The 14,351-nt window shown below is 52.3% G+C and overlaps 2 protein-coding genes across 2 annotated transcripts; one reads left to right on the forward strand and one right to left on the reverse strand.

Moving 5' to 3' along the window:
- The first annotated feature begins 1,219 nt into the window (after nt 1-1,219).
- Nucleotides 1,220-4,287, forward strand: GGN (gametogenetin). The gene is made up of 2 exons (XM_019751329.2): nt 1,220-3,147; nt 3,957-4,287. Exons 1-2 carry the CDS (start codon nt 1,268-1,270, stop codon nt 4,072-4,074), a joined length of 1,998 nt encoding a protein of 665 aa, XP_019606888.2. The 5' UTR covers nt 1,220-1,267; the 3' UTR covers nt 4,075-4,287.
- Nucleotides 4,288-4,937: 650 nt separating this feature from the next.
- PSMD8 (proteasome 26S subunit, non-ATPase 8) lies at nt 4,938-11,519 on the reverse strand. Its single transcript, XM_019751504.2, has 7 exons — nt 11,102-11,519; nt 10,019-10,091; nt 9,797-9,899; nt 8,197-8,362; nt 7,150-7,250; nt 5,885-5,996; nt 4,938-5,164 (listed from the first exon to the last, which is right to left on the reverse strand). Exons 1-7 carry the CDS (start codon nt 11,462-11,464, stop codon nt 5,027-5,029), a joined length of 1,056 nt encoding a protein of 351 aa, XP_019607063.2. The 5' UTR covers nt 11,465-11,519; the 3' UTR covers nt 4,938-5,026.
- Between the last annotated feature and the right edge of the window lie 2,832 nt (nt 11,520-14,351).

Below are 14,351 nucleotides of genomic sequence, written 5' to 3' on the forward strand. Positions count from 1 at the left end.
CGGGTCCACGGTGGATAGGCCTTCAGGGCGGGCTCGAGGAAGGAGAGAGTCTTGGGAAGAGATGTTATGCAGGGTCCTAAAAGGGCGGAGTTTAGAAGTAAATTGCCTTAGGGGCGGGGCTATGAGAGATCCAAAAGGGAGGAGCTACGTAGCAGTGTTCCTAATGGGCGGGGCTTAGGGAGAGGGGGCAAAGAAAGGGGCGGGGCACTGTAAAGGGGAGGAGCTAGGGAGAACGTTCTTAAGTGGGTAGGGCCTAGAACTCCGAAGCCTAGGGTCGGGAAAGAAGACATCGAAGTATTTAAAAGGTAGCTTCAGGTTTGTAAGGGGCTGGGCTCAAGCTTTCTCATGGAGGGCGGGGCCTCGCGCCAGGGGGCGGAGCCTAGATCTCGGGGTCCGCCCTCGCTGCCTTGCCCACTTGCCTTCACCCGCACCCTCGTTCTTTTCGGTTATTTTGTGCTACGGCCGTTTTCCCGCACTACCCTGGGCCCAGGGGGCCGCGGTCTGAACTTTGGTTGGCGGGAGGAGTAGGTGAGTGGGACCTCTGAGCTAAGGAGGAGCTAAGGGCGGAGCTTGGGGAAAGGGGTGGGGCCTTCCCCTAGGCCCGGAGTGGGAATAGTAGTGAGGTCTAAGGATCCGCGGCTGCCCGGCGAGAAGGCGGGACCCAAATGATCGACAGAGAGAGAGGGGTGGGAGGGTTAGAGGTGAGGACCGAGGGGTTAAACTGACAAGAATACGTGGAGTTTGTTAGGCGAAGGTGGGGCCAGACCTGGGGAGCTGTTGATGTGACCCGATTCCCTGACAATCGGGGGCGGGACCAGAGAGCAGGGGCGGGGTTAGAGTACCGAGAGAGAAGGGTGAACTCCTTGTAGGCCTTATAGGCTACTGAGCACAACCATCATGAGTGATGTGGATTGAGTGACAGGAAAGCAGGCAAGACCTGTGTCTTGGACCCTAGAGACAAGGGACATGGCCAAAATGTAGGGACCCGCCGGGGGATAGGGACCGAACCTTAGTACACTTAGTACACTAAGAGGATGGAGCCTGTGCTTGAATAGCACCTTGTATGGAGCTATAGGGAAGAAAGCGTGAGCGTCTAGAGTCAGGGAACGCGAATGCGGCTAGAAACTAGTGCCTGAGTAGATCTTGGAGGACCGAGGCGGGGCCGGTGTGGACCGGTAGGACCAAGTACAGCCAGCCTCCTCCAAGTGCTCCTGGCAGACTGACTGGTGGAAGTTTTTCTGACCATAGACCCCGACCTCCGCCAGAAATGGGGAACGTGCAGTCGGAGTCATCCGCGGGCGGGAGTTCCCGTAAAGAGCAGGCCTCGGACCTCTCCTCCGACTCCCGCCGAACATCCATGGCGGAGCCCGAGGTGACCCCCTCCTCCCCTGCCATGCGCTTGGCTCACGGGCTGGATGTATGGTTCCCCGGCAGCTCCACGCCCCCGGGTCTCCTGGTACCCCCGGAGCCTCAGGCCTCACCCTCGGCCCTGCCCCTGACCTTAGAATTGCCCTCGCCAGTGACGCCCCCTTCAGAGGAGGTGGCTGTGGCCGCGGTCTCCACACCACCCCCGCCCCCCGTGGAGCCCCTGTGGCCCGAGCCGTCTAAGTGGCGAAAACCCACGGGCACTCCGGTGCCCCGAATCTGCGATCTGCTGGAGGCAAGCCATCGCGGCCAGGGCGACCTTCCGAGCCTCCGTCCACTGCCTCCACCGCCCCGGCAACTAACCGAAGAGGATCCCGACTCTGTCCCGAGGGCCCTATCCCTGACTCCGCCACCCTTGGAGCCGCGGAAGACGCCACCACCGCCACCTTCCTACCGGCAGCCCCTGGACCGCAAAATCAGTTCTGCTCTGGTCACATCTGCTGCAACCCCCACAGAAAGCCAGCTCGGGCGCGGCAGCGAGGGCCAGACGGCAGACGAGGCCCGCGGAGGGGCGCCGCCCCAATCGGGAGAGGGCGAAATGGCCCGCCCTGCCGCCTCGGAGCCCGGCCTGAGTCTACTGTGTAAAGTCACCTTCAAGTCGGGTCCCCCTTTACCTCCTGCGGCAGCGTCGAATTCCTTAGCCTCCAAAGCCTCACTTCGGGGCGGCGGAGGCGGGGGATTCTTCTCCGCCTCGGGCGCCATCTCTTACGCTGAAGCCCTGAAGCAGGGGCCTCTGGCTCCTGGGGCTGCTTGTCCCCTAGGAGAGGTCCCTCGGGGGACCCAGGAAGCAGAGGGCGGTAATGGAGACGGCGAGGGGCGTGCTAGACCCCCATCGGTGCCTGCATCCCACGCCCGGGCCCTTCCGCCGTCACCCTACACCACCTTCCCAGGATCAAAGCCCAAATTTGACTGGGTGAGTCCTCCTGATGGTCCTGAACGCCACTTCCGCTTCAACGGATCTAGCAGAGGCATCGGGTCGCCCCGACGGCGCGCGGCTGCGTTCTCAGGGCCATGGGGCTCCCCGCCGCCTCCGTCAGTGCAGATGCACCCAATTCCCGGGCCCCGGAGGCCTGCACACGCCCTGCTGGCGCCGCCTATGTTCATCTTTCCAGCGCCCACCAATAGCGAGCCTGTGCGCCCCGGGACTCCCGGCCCACAGGAGTTGCCGCCGCCGCCGACGCCACCACCCACGCCGCCTCCCGCACCGCCGCCCATACCGCCGCAGCCACCAGTGCTCCAGCCAACGCCGCTGCCTGCGGCTCTCCAGCCCACCCCAGGCCGGGGCTATTTGGAGTCCGCGCTGGCTCCCGCCCCGGCTCCCGCCCCGCCTTTCGCCTTAGCTGCGGACCAGACCCTGGCCCCGGCCCCAGCCCCGGCCCCAGCCCTATCCCCAACTCCAGCTCCCACCATGGCCGTGCCATCGCCGCCTGCGCCCGCGCCCATCAAGGCCCGCACGCGTAGAAACAAGGGTCCCCGCTCTGCCCGGGGCACGACCCGTGAGGATGGCGCGCCTGGAGATGGTCCTCGCGAACTGACAGCCGCCACCGTGACTGACAGTGGCGGTGGAGGAAATGGTGGTGGTGGGGCTATTCTGGCTGGGACGGCCAATACAGGTGCCACGCGCCACTGGCCACCCTTCCAGGTGCTTAACTCTTGTCCCTGCAAGTGTTACTGCCGCCACCAGCCGCGCCATCGCCGCTTGCCACGCAACGTGTCTGCTTGGTGAGGGAAGGTCCTGAATAGTCAGTCTTTCAGTCCTTTGGAGTCCTGATCCCAGCTGACCCTTGACCTTTTCCTTGGCTGCATCTCAAACCCAGCGAGGGGCCAAGTTTTCAGGACCACTGACAGGAGAGGGTACACCTTGGCCCAGCCCCTTGGTATCCAGACCTCCAAGCTGACCCCTGGCTGTCTTGAGCCATCAGGGAGGGAAGCTGGTCCCAGCTGGCCTGACCATCTTCATGGCCTTGACACTTGTGCTTGAGAGCACCAAGAGTGACCATGTCCCAAACCCTTCAGGGATGGAAGGGGAGGAGATGACTGACTTCTGGAACCAAACGGATATAAACGCAGCCTCCAAAGCCCCTGGTCTAGCCCCTCAGACTTTCCCCTCCCTCCAGCCTTTAGTAATTCTGATTCGGGACCTAAGGTTGTGACCGCCAGAGGGCACTAATGCCTCAGTCCTTGTACCCCTAGTGATTACTCCCAAGTCCTCAGATCCAAGGGAGACGTTCACTGCATCATCGTTACCCGCCCCCCCCACCCCCCAAACACTAAATCTCAGGACCAGTCACCAGGGTTTGTCTGACCCCAGCACCTGAGGACTCTGAATCACTAGGAGACCCTCTGCCCTGGACCCCTTGGGGCTCAGCTGGGGTGCGGCCCCTTTCCTATTTCAAGTAAATACAGCCCTGCCCTAGACTGCCTTTGGGATATTCAGACATGGCCCCTTAGACAGATGGGGGAAGTGAAGCCTAGAAGTGGTAAGGGCCTGGCCACGTAGCCAGTCCCTGCTGACTCTGCCTTCCCTCTAGGCTGAGCACGCCCACCAACCACCTGAGTGAGCCGTCCTGGGTTGCCACCATCAAGCTGGCCGGCTCCCTGGTAGCCGGGCTAGAGCACTACGATTTGCAGGCCACCCATTCCAACTGAGTGCAGTCTGTTCAATGGCCTCCGCCTTCCTCTCCTTGACAATAAAAGAAACATCCAGATGCTTAGCTGCCTGTCAAGTCATCTGCTAAGGACTCAAGAGGTGGGGTGGGGCAGGGCAGAGGTCTCCATGCAAGCACCACATCCTGGAAACAGTAAGGAGGCTGGACCCAGAGCAGCAGTAATGGAGGTTCCATTCATCTAGCATCCAGACTGATATGCCCAAGGGTAAGATGGTCTCATTCCCCTTATTACCATCAGCCCCATTTCTGAGCTGATCTGGTGCCAAGCTCAAAGGTTCAGCACAATCACTTTGGAAAATAGGAGTGATCATTCCCATTTTACAGCTGGGGAAACTGACTCTGGAAGAATTGAAAAATCCCACAATTGACTTAGCTGGATTTGGACTCTACCTTAATGAAACACTTTCTTGTGAATTTCAAGGCAAGAAACATAGGCTGGAAGTATGAGAGGTCATAAGTCACAACACTGGCTCAGAAAAGGTGGGAATCAGGGCAAGTTCACACCAGGGCTCATGTCTTTCATCCCACAGAAGTCTCAAACTAGTAGCCCGCACATGGGTTCCATTTCACGTCATTTAAAAAACTGGTTTAATTCATTGCTAACTTTTTAAAATTGGGACATTTCATCCTTTTTGCTAAAAAACTCTGGTGCCTTGGCCTGGCCCTCCTGTGTGTCCACAGCTGGGTGCAACAGTCCCTCTACTCAGGGGCATGTGTTTCGTACCCTGAGCAAAGGCCACTGGACAGAGTCTGACCCCTAATGACCCTCAAACTTCCAAGTTCTTCAGAGATGGGACTTATCTCCCCACCATTCCACCCAGGGAGACAAACACCTAGGAAAGAGAATGTCCATCCAGCTTTATTGGAGGGAACCCTGCACTACAACTGCTTTTAATAATGCAAGCCCTGCCCCACCCCAGTGCCTGCTGGGTTCAGACGATCATCTCCAGCTGCCGGGCATACTCGATGACCTGTTTGGCCAGCTCCGTGGAGGGGATGGTGGTATCTTCTGGCTTCTGCTGCTGGCTTGCAAAGCTGTAGTAGTTGTTGAGGCCCAGGACCCACCCTCGCTGCAGAAAGGGAGGGATGACAGATGGGTGGGGAGTCACACAGGCTCCCTCCCCACCCCAGAAAACCAGCACTTATCCATGTGGACCACTGGCTCCCTTTCTTTACCAACTGTACTCTACCCACACAACTCTAGGCAAGTAACTTCACCTCTCTGTGCCTCAGTTTCTCTACGTTTGAGTCCAGGACCCTAATATGCTTCTCTAGGTCTGCTGTGAGGATTCAGTCAATACCTGTAAAGTGCTGAGCAGAGTGTTTGGTCCAGAGTAAACAATCACTAACTATCAACCATCACCATCACTCAAGTTCAGTTTCACCTCTTCCAGCTTGGTCTTGACCCTCCTCAGTGACTGAGTTACCGCACCCCATGCACCAGCATCTCCAGGGGCACTGCGCCTGCACAAATACCTCAGACCAAATGAAGCTAAGTCTTGTGGGGAAAAGCTGCAACCTCTAAGGAATTCTGATAAGGATAACAGCCAAGACTTGTGTCCACCTCCACCTGGTGCCAGCTGCTATGCTAACTTCATCCCACATGTTAAATTCTAGCTCCATTCTATAGATGGAAACTGAAGCTCAGAGAAGTTCTGCAACTTGCCTGAGGTCACACAGCTGGATTTAAACCTGGGCAGCCTTGCTCCAGTGTTCCTCTAGGCCACCCTCACAGCTGTTAGTAAGGGTACCCTGTGGCCCCACGACCCCTTGCCCTGCACCCCAGCCACCTTTTTGGCGTAGTCCGTCATCTTTTTGGGTGTATTGAAGAAGAGGATCCGGGTGGCCTCAGTGAAGAGGATTTTCTCATAGGCCTTCTCGATGCACCCAGCAATCTCATCCCTGGGGGAAGATGAGGTTCTCATTACTGAGCACAAACAGTGCTCCAGGCCGTCCTCCCTGGCCTGACATGTGTGAGCTCTGACCTTCACTTCCGCACTGACTGCTGGAATATGTTATCTGCCCTATTTAAGCCACAGAGGCTCAGAGAAAGAAGGAAAAGCTTTATCAGAGCTGCAAAGCCAGGGCCACAACAGGGTCCACTCCAGGTCTCTCCGTCTTCCAGGCCCAAACTCTGAATTCTACTCCCAGCCACGAGGACTTCAGGCTGTCTGAAAACCAGCCTGGGATTCCCATAAGGGGCTCTCTTCACATAACAGCCTCCCCACAAGGGTGCTTCCCCCACTTCCAGATCTGATCCAGAGGGGGGGCGCTCCTTGCATCCCTGCTCAGAGGCATTATGATTGACACTGAAGTAGAAAACCAACAAGGCATCCGTGACTGAAACGGCAGAATGTGTTCGCTTGGGGAAAACAACGACCAGGAAGTGCATCTGCTTCTAAGGTGGTTTATCTCTTAAACCTCTGCCAAGTGATAGGTATGTGCGCACTCGTTTTTTTTACTTCCTGTTCATTTTGGAGAGCCAAAATATTTCATAATTAAAAATAAACCCACAAAACTACCCTCCTCACCCCCACCAGCTCTCTCAGCTTGGCTTTTTTATCCGAGGAATGGAAACCCATCTGAAGCTGGTGCTCTGCACCACCTGGACAACCTTTTACTCCTCAAGGGACTTGTAAATGTCATGTCGACCTGCCCACGTGATGTCACCTATGCAGAGCAACCTGAGGAGCTAGCAGGATTTGATGGCCCCATTCTAAAGAAGGGGAAACTGAGGACTCCAGTCTGGGTGACCTGATGTGCAGTCAGGTTCCTGGGCTGGAGCACTTCTAAAAAAGGCAGCAAGGTCCTTGTCTGCTGAGCACTGGGTGCCAAGTCCATGCTCCAGGTCTGACATGTATAGGCACATGCGCAGACAGCCCAGAATGAGATGAGGGCTGTTTTCTACAATCTTATGACCAGTTCCAGTTCATAGAAAAGGAGAACTGCCAGCCTCCAGACCATACTGGCCAGAATGGGATTCAACTAAGGGCCACCTGACTCTGGATTCCAAGCTCTTTCAGAACCCCACAGGGCCTCAGTCCCCCCTACGCACCTGATAGTGTCAAGCAGGATATCGATGAAGAAGGTATAGCTCTCAGCAGGGATGTTGCCTTTGGCCAGGAACACCTTGTTGTAGCTGCCCTCCATCAGGTACTACAGCGGTCAGGGGTGGGGAAGACGAGAGGATGAGGAAGCAGCTGAGTGGCACCTACCTGCTGAGGCCTCACCATACTCCGAGTGCCTCCATAATCCCCACTCTGCTAGAAGACCCATTCCCCATGCAGACTGTGTACCTGCTCTTCCAGGAAACCCTCCCTGGTTTAATTACACACACACAAACACTCTCTCTCCCCAAGCTAGCATGCCCTGGGATAACATGTAATTATCTCATCTATTCTTCAATCACAGGAGGGAGACAGAGCTAAAGCCACCCCAAGCCCTGCTTAACTGCCCTCTCTGCCAGCCTCTCCCCACAGCCAAATCCTCCCATGAGACCTCAGCTCTAGGAACTAATTCCTAACCTTAGGTACTATGGCTCTTCCCTGACCTGCTGACCTTGTTCTAGAAACACTGTCCTCCTTGCTGTCCCTCAGCTATACCAGGCATGTTTCTGCCTTGGGACCCTTGGTCTAGCTGCTCCCTCTTCCTGGATCACTGACTCCCCAGATGCCCAGGTGGTTGGGTTCTTCATCCCTCTCAAGTCTTCCTCAAATTTCCCCTTTTCAGCAAGGCATGCCCTGACTACCCTTATAAAAAATTCACCCGACCCGAACTCTCCACCCTCCTTCCTGCTTGATTTTTCTCCATAGTACTTAACAGCTGGCAGACCATTACTTAATCTTTTTGTTTTTGTCTTGCTTCTTTACCTGAATGTCATACCCATGAGATCAGGGATTTTATGTTTTGTTCACTGTACGGCATGAAAACCAACCACAATGCTACACACAGCTGGGGTTCGGCATTTGTTAGACAAATAAGCAAATGAGTCTGTGGGCTAAAAGATGACTGAACCCTTCCCACTCCTCCAGGAAACCCTCCCTAATGTCTGTCTCTGCACCACCCACTTTAGTCAGGCCCTCTTTCCCTTCCCCAGTCTCACTTGCTCAAGGGACACAGGATGCTTGATGTATACATTGGTCTGGATGTCCTTGGCAGGTAGCCGCTCCAATTCTGTATGGAACTCAGCCACCCGGTTCTGGGACAGCAGGAAGAGGAGGTTGAGGCCCAAGAGCTGGTGCATGTATGCTGACTCGGGGAGCTGCTCCCTGTGGACCAGGGTGGGGGAACCAACATAAAGAAGGCTTAGGTACCTACCGAGCCCCCCACTCCAGGCTCCAGGGACCCTGATGACTGTCCTGGGCTGTCTCCTTGGAGAGGTTGTCAGTCCTGGGTTTTCAGATGAAACTGATGCCCAGAGTTCATAGGTAAAGGAATAGGCAAGGAGTCACAGGTCATATAAGCCCAAGCAAGTGACCGCACTTCAGTAAAGTGACCTAGCCTCAGTTTCCCCAACTGTAAAATGGGTATCACCACAGTAGCCATATCACAGACGTGGGTTAAATGAATAAGTGTTAAATGAAGCAAATGATTTAACCCAGATAAAGTTATAAGAGCAGTACCTGACCCCCCAAAAAAACTGTGTTAGCTATGATTATATTAATAATCATCACTCTGAAAAGGTGAAGGAACTAAGAAGTACAGATTAGTAGTTACAAAATAGTCATGGGGATGTAAAGTACAGCACAGAGACTATGTATAGTGCCAGGTGAGTACTAGACTAATCGGGGGGAATCACTGCATAAATTACATGTCTAACCACTATGCTCTACACCTGAAACTAATACAAAATAACACTGCATGTCAACTGTAACCGAAACAAACAATTTTTTAAAAAAAGAATCATCACCCTTACTTTAAGAGGGAAACTGAGGCTTAGGGAGGTCAAATTATTTGCCCAAGACCACATAATCAGGAAGTGGCAAAATTAGTTTCAAACTCAGGTTTGTCTGACTTCTGATGTCAAATACTTAACCATTATTCCATGGAGGCACCATTGAATTATAAAACCATTCATTCAGCTTTATATTCAACACATATCCAAGAGTTCCTGCTCTGGGCCTGGCCCCATGCTAGTCAGTGCTGGAACACAGCAGTGACCAAGACCCCTCTGCCTTTAGAGGGTTCAATCCAGTGGGAGAGACAGGCTAGGGCTGTGGGCAAGCATAGCATAGGCAGAGGGGTCAGGGCTGATACAGCACTGGAGGCCACAGGAAAGAGCTTGGCCTAGAACCTGACGGCTATGGAGAGACATGACAGGTTCTAAGCAGGGGGTTAACATGGTCAAATTTCAGTGTCACAAAGATCCTACTAGATGTCATGAGGGTGATGATCAAGGGGGCAAGGCTGGGGCAAAACAGGTGAAAGGTGATGATGGCTGCAGTGGCGAGTAGAAATGTAGTGTGGGAATGATGGGGCGGAGGGGTGAGGAGAGACAGATTGGAGACCAACAGAGACTGGATGGTACAATCCCAGATTCAGAACCTCCAGGGCAACCCCTGACCCTGCAGCCTCTGGGGATGGGGCTAGGCAAAGGAGGAGTTCACAGGTAAAGGAAGATGACTCAAGTGGCTGGAGCACCAGGGATCAAAGAGCTGCCATATAACCCCCCAAGCCCTACCAGGGGCATGGCCCATCTTCACCTGTAATCGAAGTAGTAGCATTTGAGCTGAGCCATGTAGCGCTCGAAGGAGGGTATGTCTTTGCGTAGGATACTCCACTGGGCCCCAATCTCCAGTATGTCACCTGTGGGTCACAGGGCAGGTTCTCAGGAGGTGACTGAGTCCCTCTCCTGACCACCACTACCTTTCCTGCCATGACCCCCAGCCCGCTGCCCACCCCCCACCAACTCCAATGACACTCACGGGCCAGAATGAGCTGCTGTTTGGTCAGTTTGGTCCCTGTGGTTGGCAGGAAGTTGAGCTCCAACAGAACCAGCTGATGAGGACATGGAAGGATGGAAGGAAGGAAAAGTAATGATTATTTACCGTCCCTAGGCCTTGGTTTTCTGACCTAGAAAATGGAGCTCATCATCATCGCTGACTCATCGGTTGTTTTGAGTATTAAAGGAGTCCGTCCTCACAAAGCACTGAGAACAGGGGCTGGGCACACTGTACGTGCTCATCCAGGATTACCTCATTATAATTATTAATAGCCCCACTGGGAAAAGAGACACACTCAGAGCCTGACCCAATGGAATCATGGGACACTAGCACCTTTTTGGCAGATCGTTCTCTACTGATTTGGGCCCAGCTTACCCACCCATCCCAAATCTACACCAGGAAGGGATGGGCGCTAACCTCCCCCCATAGTCCTGCCCACACATCATTTCTTATCTGACACCCCCCCCTCAGCAACTTGGTCCACCCCACAGTATTTGGTTGGCCCACTATGGGCCAAACACTTGGTCTGAAGAACCCTGAACCCCATTCTGGTCCTCTACCAAGAGATTTTTTTCCCCAGGTTTAGTCCAGCCCTCACACTTGGCTGCCCCTCACTGCCCACAGATGCGACCCTAAGGCCCAAATTTCTCAGGCCTTAACTTGGTCTGGTCTTGACCACACACCCCATCATCTCAGCCTCCTTCTTTCATCACCCTGTCCAGTCCTCATTCCCCACTTGGTCTCGTCCAGAACCCGCCATCAAAAAACTCCCACACCCCCATCCTGCCACTCCAGACAGCTAGGCCTCCAAGAATCAAAAATCTGACCTTTCGCTCAGTTGTTCCAGAAACACTCTTTCCATCACCCCCCACACTGGAGCGACATTTGGTCCGTCCCAGGCCTGTCTCACTTCTAAACCCCTGTAAGCCCGCACTTTGGCTGTTCCGAATCCTTCACTCTATTGGATCCTCCAGCCCGCCTTGGTCCCTTTGGCACCGCGATCTCCTTCGCGGGCCGGGACTTGGCTCGGTCTAGACCCCCGTAGTGTCCCTCGCCCACCCCTACCTTGAGACGGCCCAGCTCTTCCCCGCACTTGCTAAGGTTTGGGCATTTACGGTTCCACTCGCCCTTGAGTTGCTCGTACATGCCGGCCGCCGCCTGCAGAACCGCGCCCGAGGCTGCCGAAGGCCCAGAACTCGAAGAGCCCACCGCCCCGTTCACAGCCGCCGCCGCCATCTTCCGTGATGCGGCAAACCCGCGGCCCAATTTACTGCAGCGACGCCTACTGACGCTCGCCCGGCGGAAGTGCGGCCGGGAGGTGGAGCCCAAAGCCGGGGGCGTGGCTATGTCTGCTTGCCTCCGCCCGCCGCGCTTAGAGCTCAGTCTCTCTCTGGGAGGTGCCTTCGGAGCCCGCCCCTTACTGAACATGTCAGCCGGAGCTCCGCCTGCTGTCTCTCAAGATGGTGACCGGAAGTCGCCTCCTGCACTAACTGAAAGTGGCTGCGGTCGCAACTCTTCCCCACTTCCCGTAATCAATATGGTTGCCCTGGCTTCAGCCTGGGCTTTCGGGATGCTAGGTTTCTGTCTTTGGAGATCCCAACTTCGCAGCAACTTCTCGAAGCCAAGAGGTGGCAGTGATGGAGCCATTTGGACAGCTGTGTTATTCTTTCCATTTTACAAATAGGCTTTGAGAGACCGGGTAACCTTCCAAGAGACAACAGCTGAGTCTTGAACTCTCTAGAGCTCAGTGCGTCCTTCCACATTTTCTCCAAGTTTAGACAAATACGCACAAACTTTACAAAAATCATCCAGTCTTATGGCTTTAAATGCCTCATATATGTGGAGGATTCCCACTTCTCCTACCCCTACTCCTGATTCCTCCACATATTTCACACTGGCCTATTGAACACTCCACTTTTTCTCAAACCCAACTCTCTGTCTCCATCATTTAGAATGTCAACTCCATGAGAGCAAGGATACTTCTCAATTTTCTTTATGGCTGTATTCCCAGCACGTGGTTGACAGTCAATAACTATTTGTCGAGTGAGTGAATAACTGTTGATCTAAAATAAGTTATCTTTTTGAAAAGTTTTTAAACAAAAACTACAATACATTTTCTAAAAAGCAACGTGCTTTTTAGCAATATATGAAAGCCATCTCTGGAGATCAATGGACGTATTTCTGACACTTGAAAAAACCTGGCTGCATAATATTCCACAGTATGAATATACCAAATTCATTTAATGTTCCCATGTTGATATTTGGATTATTTTTTGTTTGCCACTGCTAGTAATACTGCAGTAAAGATCCTTAAATGCATTTCCTTGAATATAGTTGTTTTATTCCTAAGGGACAGGTCCTAGGAAGTAAGAGTACTGAGTCAAGATATGAATAGTTTTCATTTTAGTAGACGTCACAAGATTTCTTTCCAAACCTTTAGCTAGATTTACTATCTAGTGTCTTTTCATTTCAGCCTGAAGAACTTCCTTTAGCATTTCTTGTAGGGTAAGTCTACTGATAATGAACCACTTGGCTTTTGTTTATCTAGAAATGTCTTAACTTCTCCTTCATTGTTGATTGGATATACAATCCCTCTCCTTCATTCCTTTGCTGGATATAGAATCCTTGGTTGACAGTTTTTCTCTTTCATGACTAAATATTTTATCCCACTACCTTCTGGCCTCCATGGTTTCTGATGAGAAATCAGCTATTAATCTTTTTGATGCTCCCTCATATATAATGAGTCACTTTTTTATTGCTACTTTTGAAATCCCTCCTTTGTCTTAGGGTTTTGACAATTTGACTATAATATGTCTCAGCATGGAACTCTTCTAATTTATCCGCCTTGGAATTAATTGAATCTCTCGGATGTATAGATTGATGCCTTTTATTATATTTGGGAAGTTTGGGGCCATTATTTCTTCAAATATTTCTTATGCCCCTTTCTCTCTCTATCTCCTCCTTCTGGGAGTCTTATGATGTCTATGTTGGTATGCTTGATGGTATCTCACAGATTCCTCAGGCTCTGTTCATTTTTCTTTGTGTTTTTTTTTTTTTTTTTCTGCTCCTCAGACTGAATAATTTGTCTTCATCCTAGTCTGATCTGCTATTGATCCATCAGGATTTTTCACTTCAATTATTGTACTTTTCAGCTCCAGAATTTCTGTTTGGTTCCTTTTATAATTTCTACCTCTTTATCAGTGTCTTCATACATCATTTTCCTGATTGTTTTTAGTTCTTTGTCCATAGTTTTCTTTAGTTGATTGAGCATATGTAAGACACTTGATTTAAGATCTTTGACTAGTAATTCCAATGCCTGGGCTTCCTCAGGAATGGTATTACCAAATTCTTTTTCTCTTGGAATGGGTCATACTTTCTTGTTTCTTTGTATGTTGTGTAATTTTTGTCATTAACTGGACATCCTGAATACTATAATGTAATAACTCTGGAAATCTGATTCTCCCACTTCTTGGAGATTGCTGATTTTTGCTTGTTGAGGGCTGGAGCCATCAGATTGTGACTTTTCCAAGCTATTTTTGGTAGGTGTATTTTCCTTGTTATGTGTGGTCACTAACATTTCTGTTCCTTTACTTCCATATGTCCAGATTCAAATAGGATGGGGCGAGGTCCTGTCTCTAAATCTTCTCATTAATGTTGCTGCTGAGAGGCCAAAACCAAAACAAGTGTCTGTGTCGGTCTCTCAGGGCAACTCCAAATCAATCTAAATACACAGCCTCACATTTTTGGAGGACAAAGTCCCTACTGCCTGCCGGTGGCACCAGACAGTCACTTCAGAAATGTGGGCTGTGGGCCCGGCCCGGTGGCTCAGGCGGTTAGAGCTCCATGCTCCTAACTCCGAAGGCTGCCGGTTCGATTCCCACATAGGCCAGTGGGCTCTCAACCACAAGGTTGCCGGTTCGATTCCTCGAGTCCCGCAAGGGATGGTGGGCTCCGCCCCCTGCAACTAACATTGAACAGGGCACCTTGAGCTTAGCTGCCCCTGAGCTCCCAGATGGCTCAGTTGGTTGGAGTGCGTCCTCTCAACCACAAGGTTGCCGTTCGACTCCCGCAAGGGATGGTGGACTGTGCCCCCTGCAACTAGAAAAGGCAACTGGACCTGGAGCTGAGCTGCGCCCTCCACAACTAAGACTGAAAGGACAACAACTTGAAGCTGAATGGCACCTTCTCCAACTAAGATTGAAAGGACAACAACTTGACTTGGAAAAAAGGCCTGGAAGTACACACTGTTCCCCAATAAAGTCCTGTTCCCCTTCCCCAATAAAAAATCTAAAAAAAAAAAAAAATGTGGGCTGTG

The sequence above is a fragment of the Rhinolophus sinicus genome, linkage group LG11 (genome assembly GCF_036562045.2).
Source record: "Rhinolophus sinicus isolate RSC01 linkage group LG11, ASM3656204v1, whole genome shotgun sequence".
NCBI lineage: Eukaryota > Metazoa > Chordata > Mammalia > Chiroptera > Rhinolophidae > Rhinolophus > Rhinolophus sinicus.

Coding starts and splice junctions, on each gene's coding strand:
- GGN (XM_019751329.2), top strand. CDS start 1,268: ATGGGGAACGTGCAGTCGGAGTCATCCGCGGGCGGGAGTTCCCGTAAA. Junction 3,148..3,956: donor CCACGCAACGTGTCTGCTTG/GTGAGGGAAGGT, acceptor CCTTCCCTCTAG/GCTGAGCACGCCCACCAACC.
- PSMD8 (XM_019751504.2), bottom strand. CDS start 11,464: ATGTTCAGTAAGGGGCGGGCTCCGAAGGCACCTCCCAGAGAGAGACTG. Junction 9,900..10,018: donor ACAGCAGCTCATTCTGGCCC/GTGAGTGTCATT, acceptor TGTGACCCACAG/GTGACATACTGGAGATTGGG. Junction 7,251..8,196: donor ATCCTGTGTCCCTTGAGCAA/GTGAGACTGGGG, acceptor TGACCGCTGTAG/TACCTGATGGAGGGCAGCTA.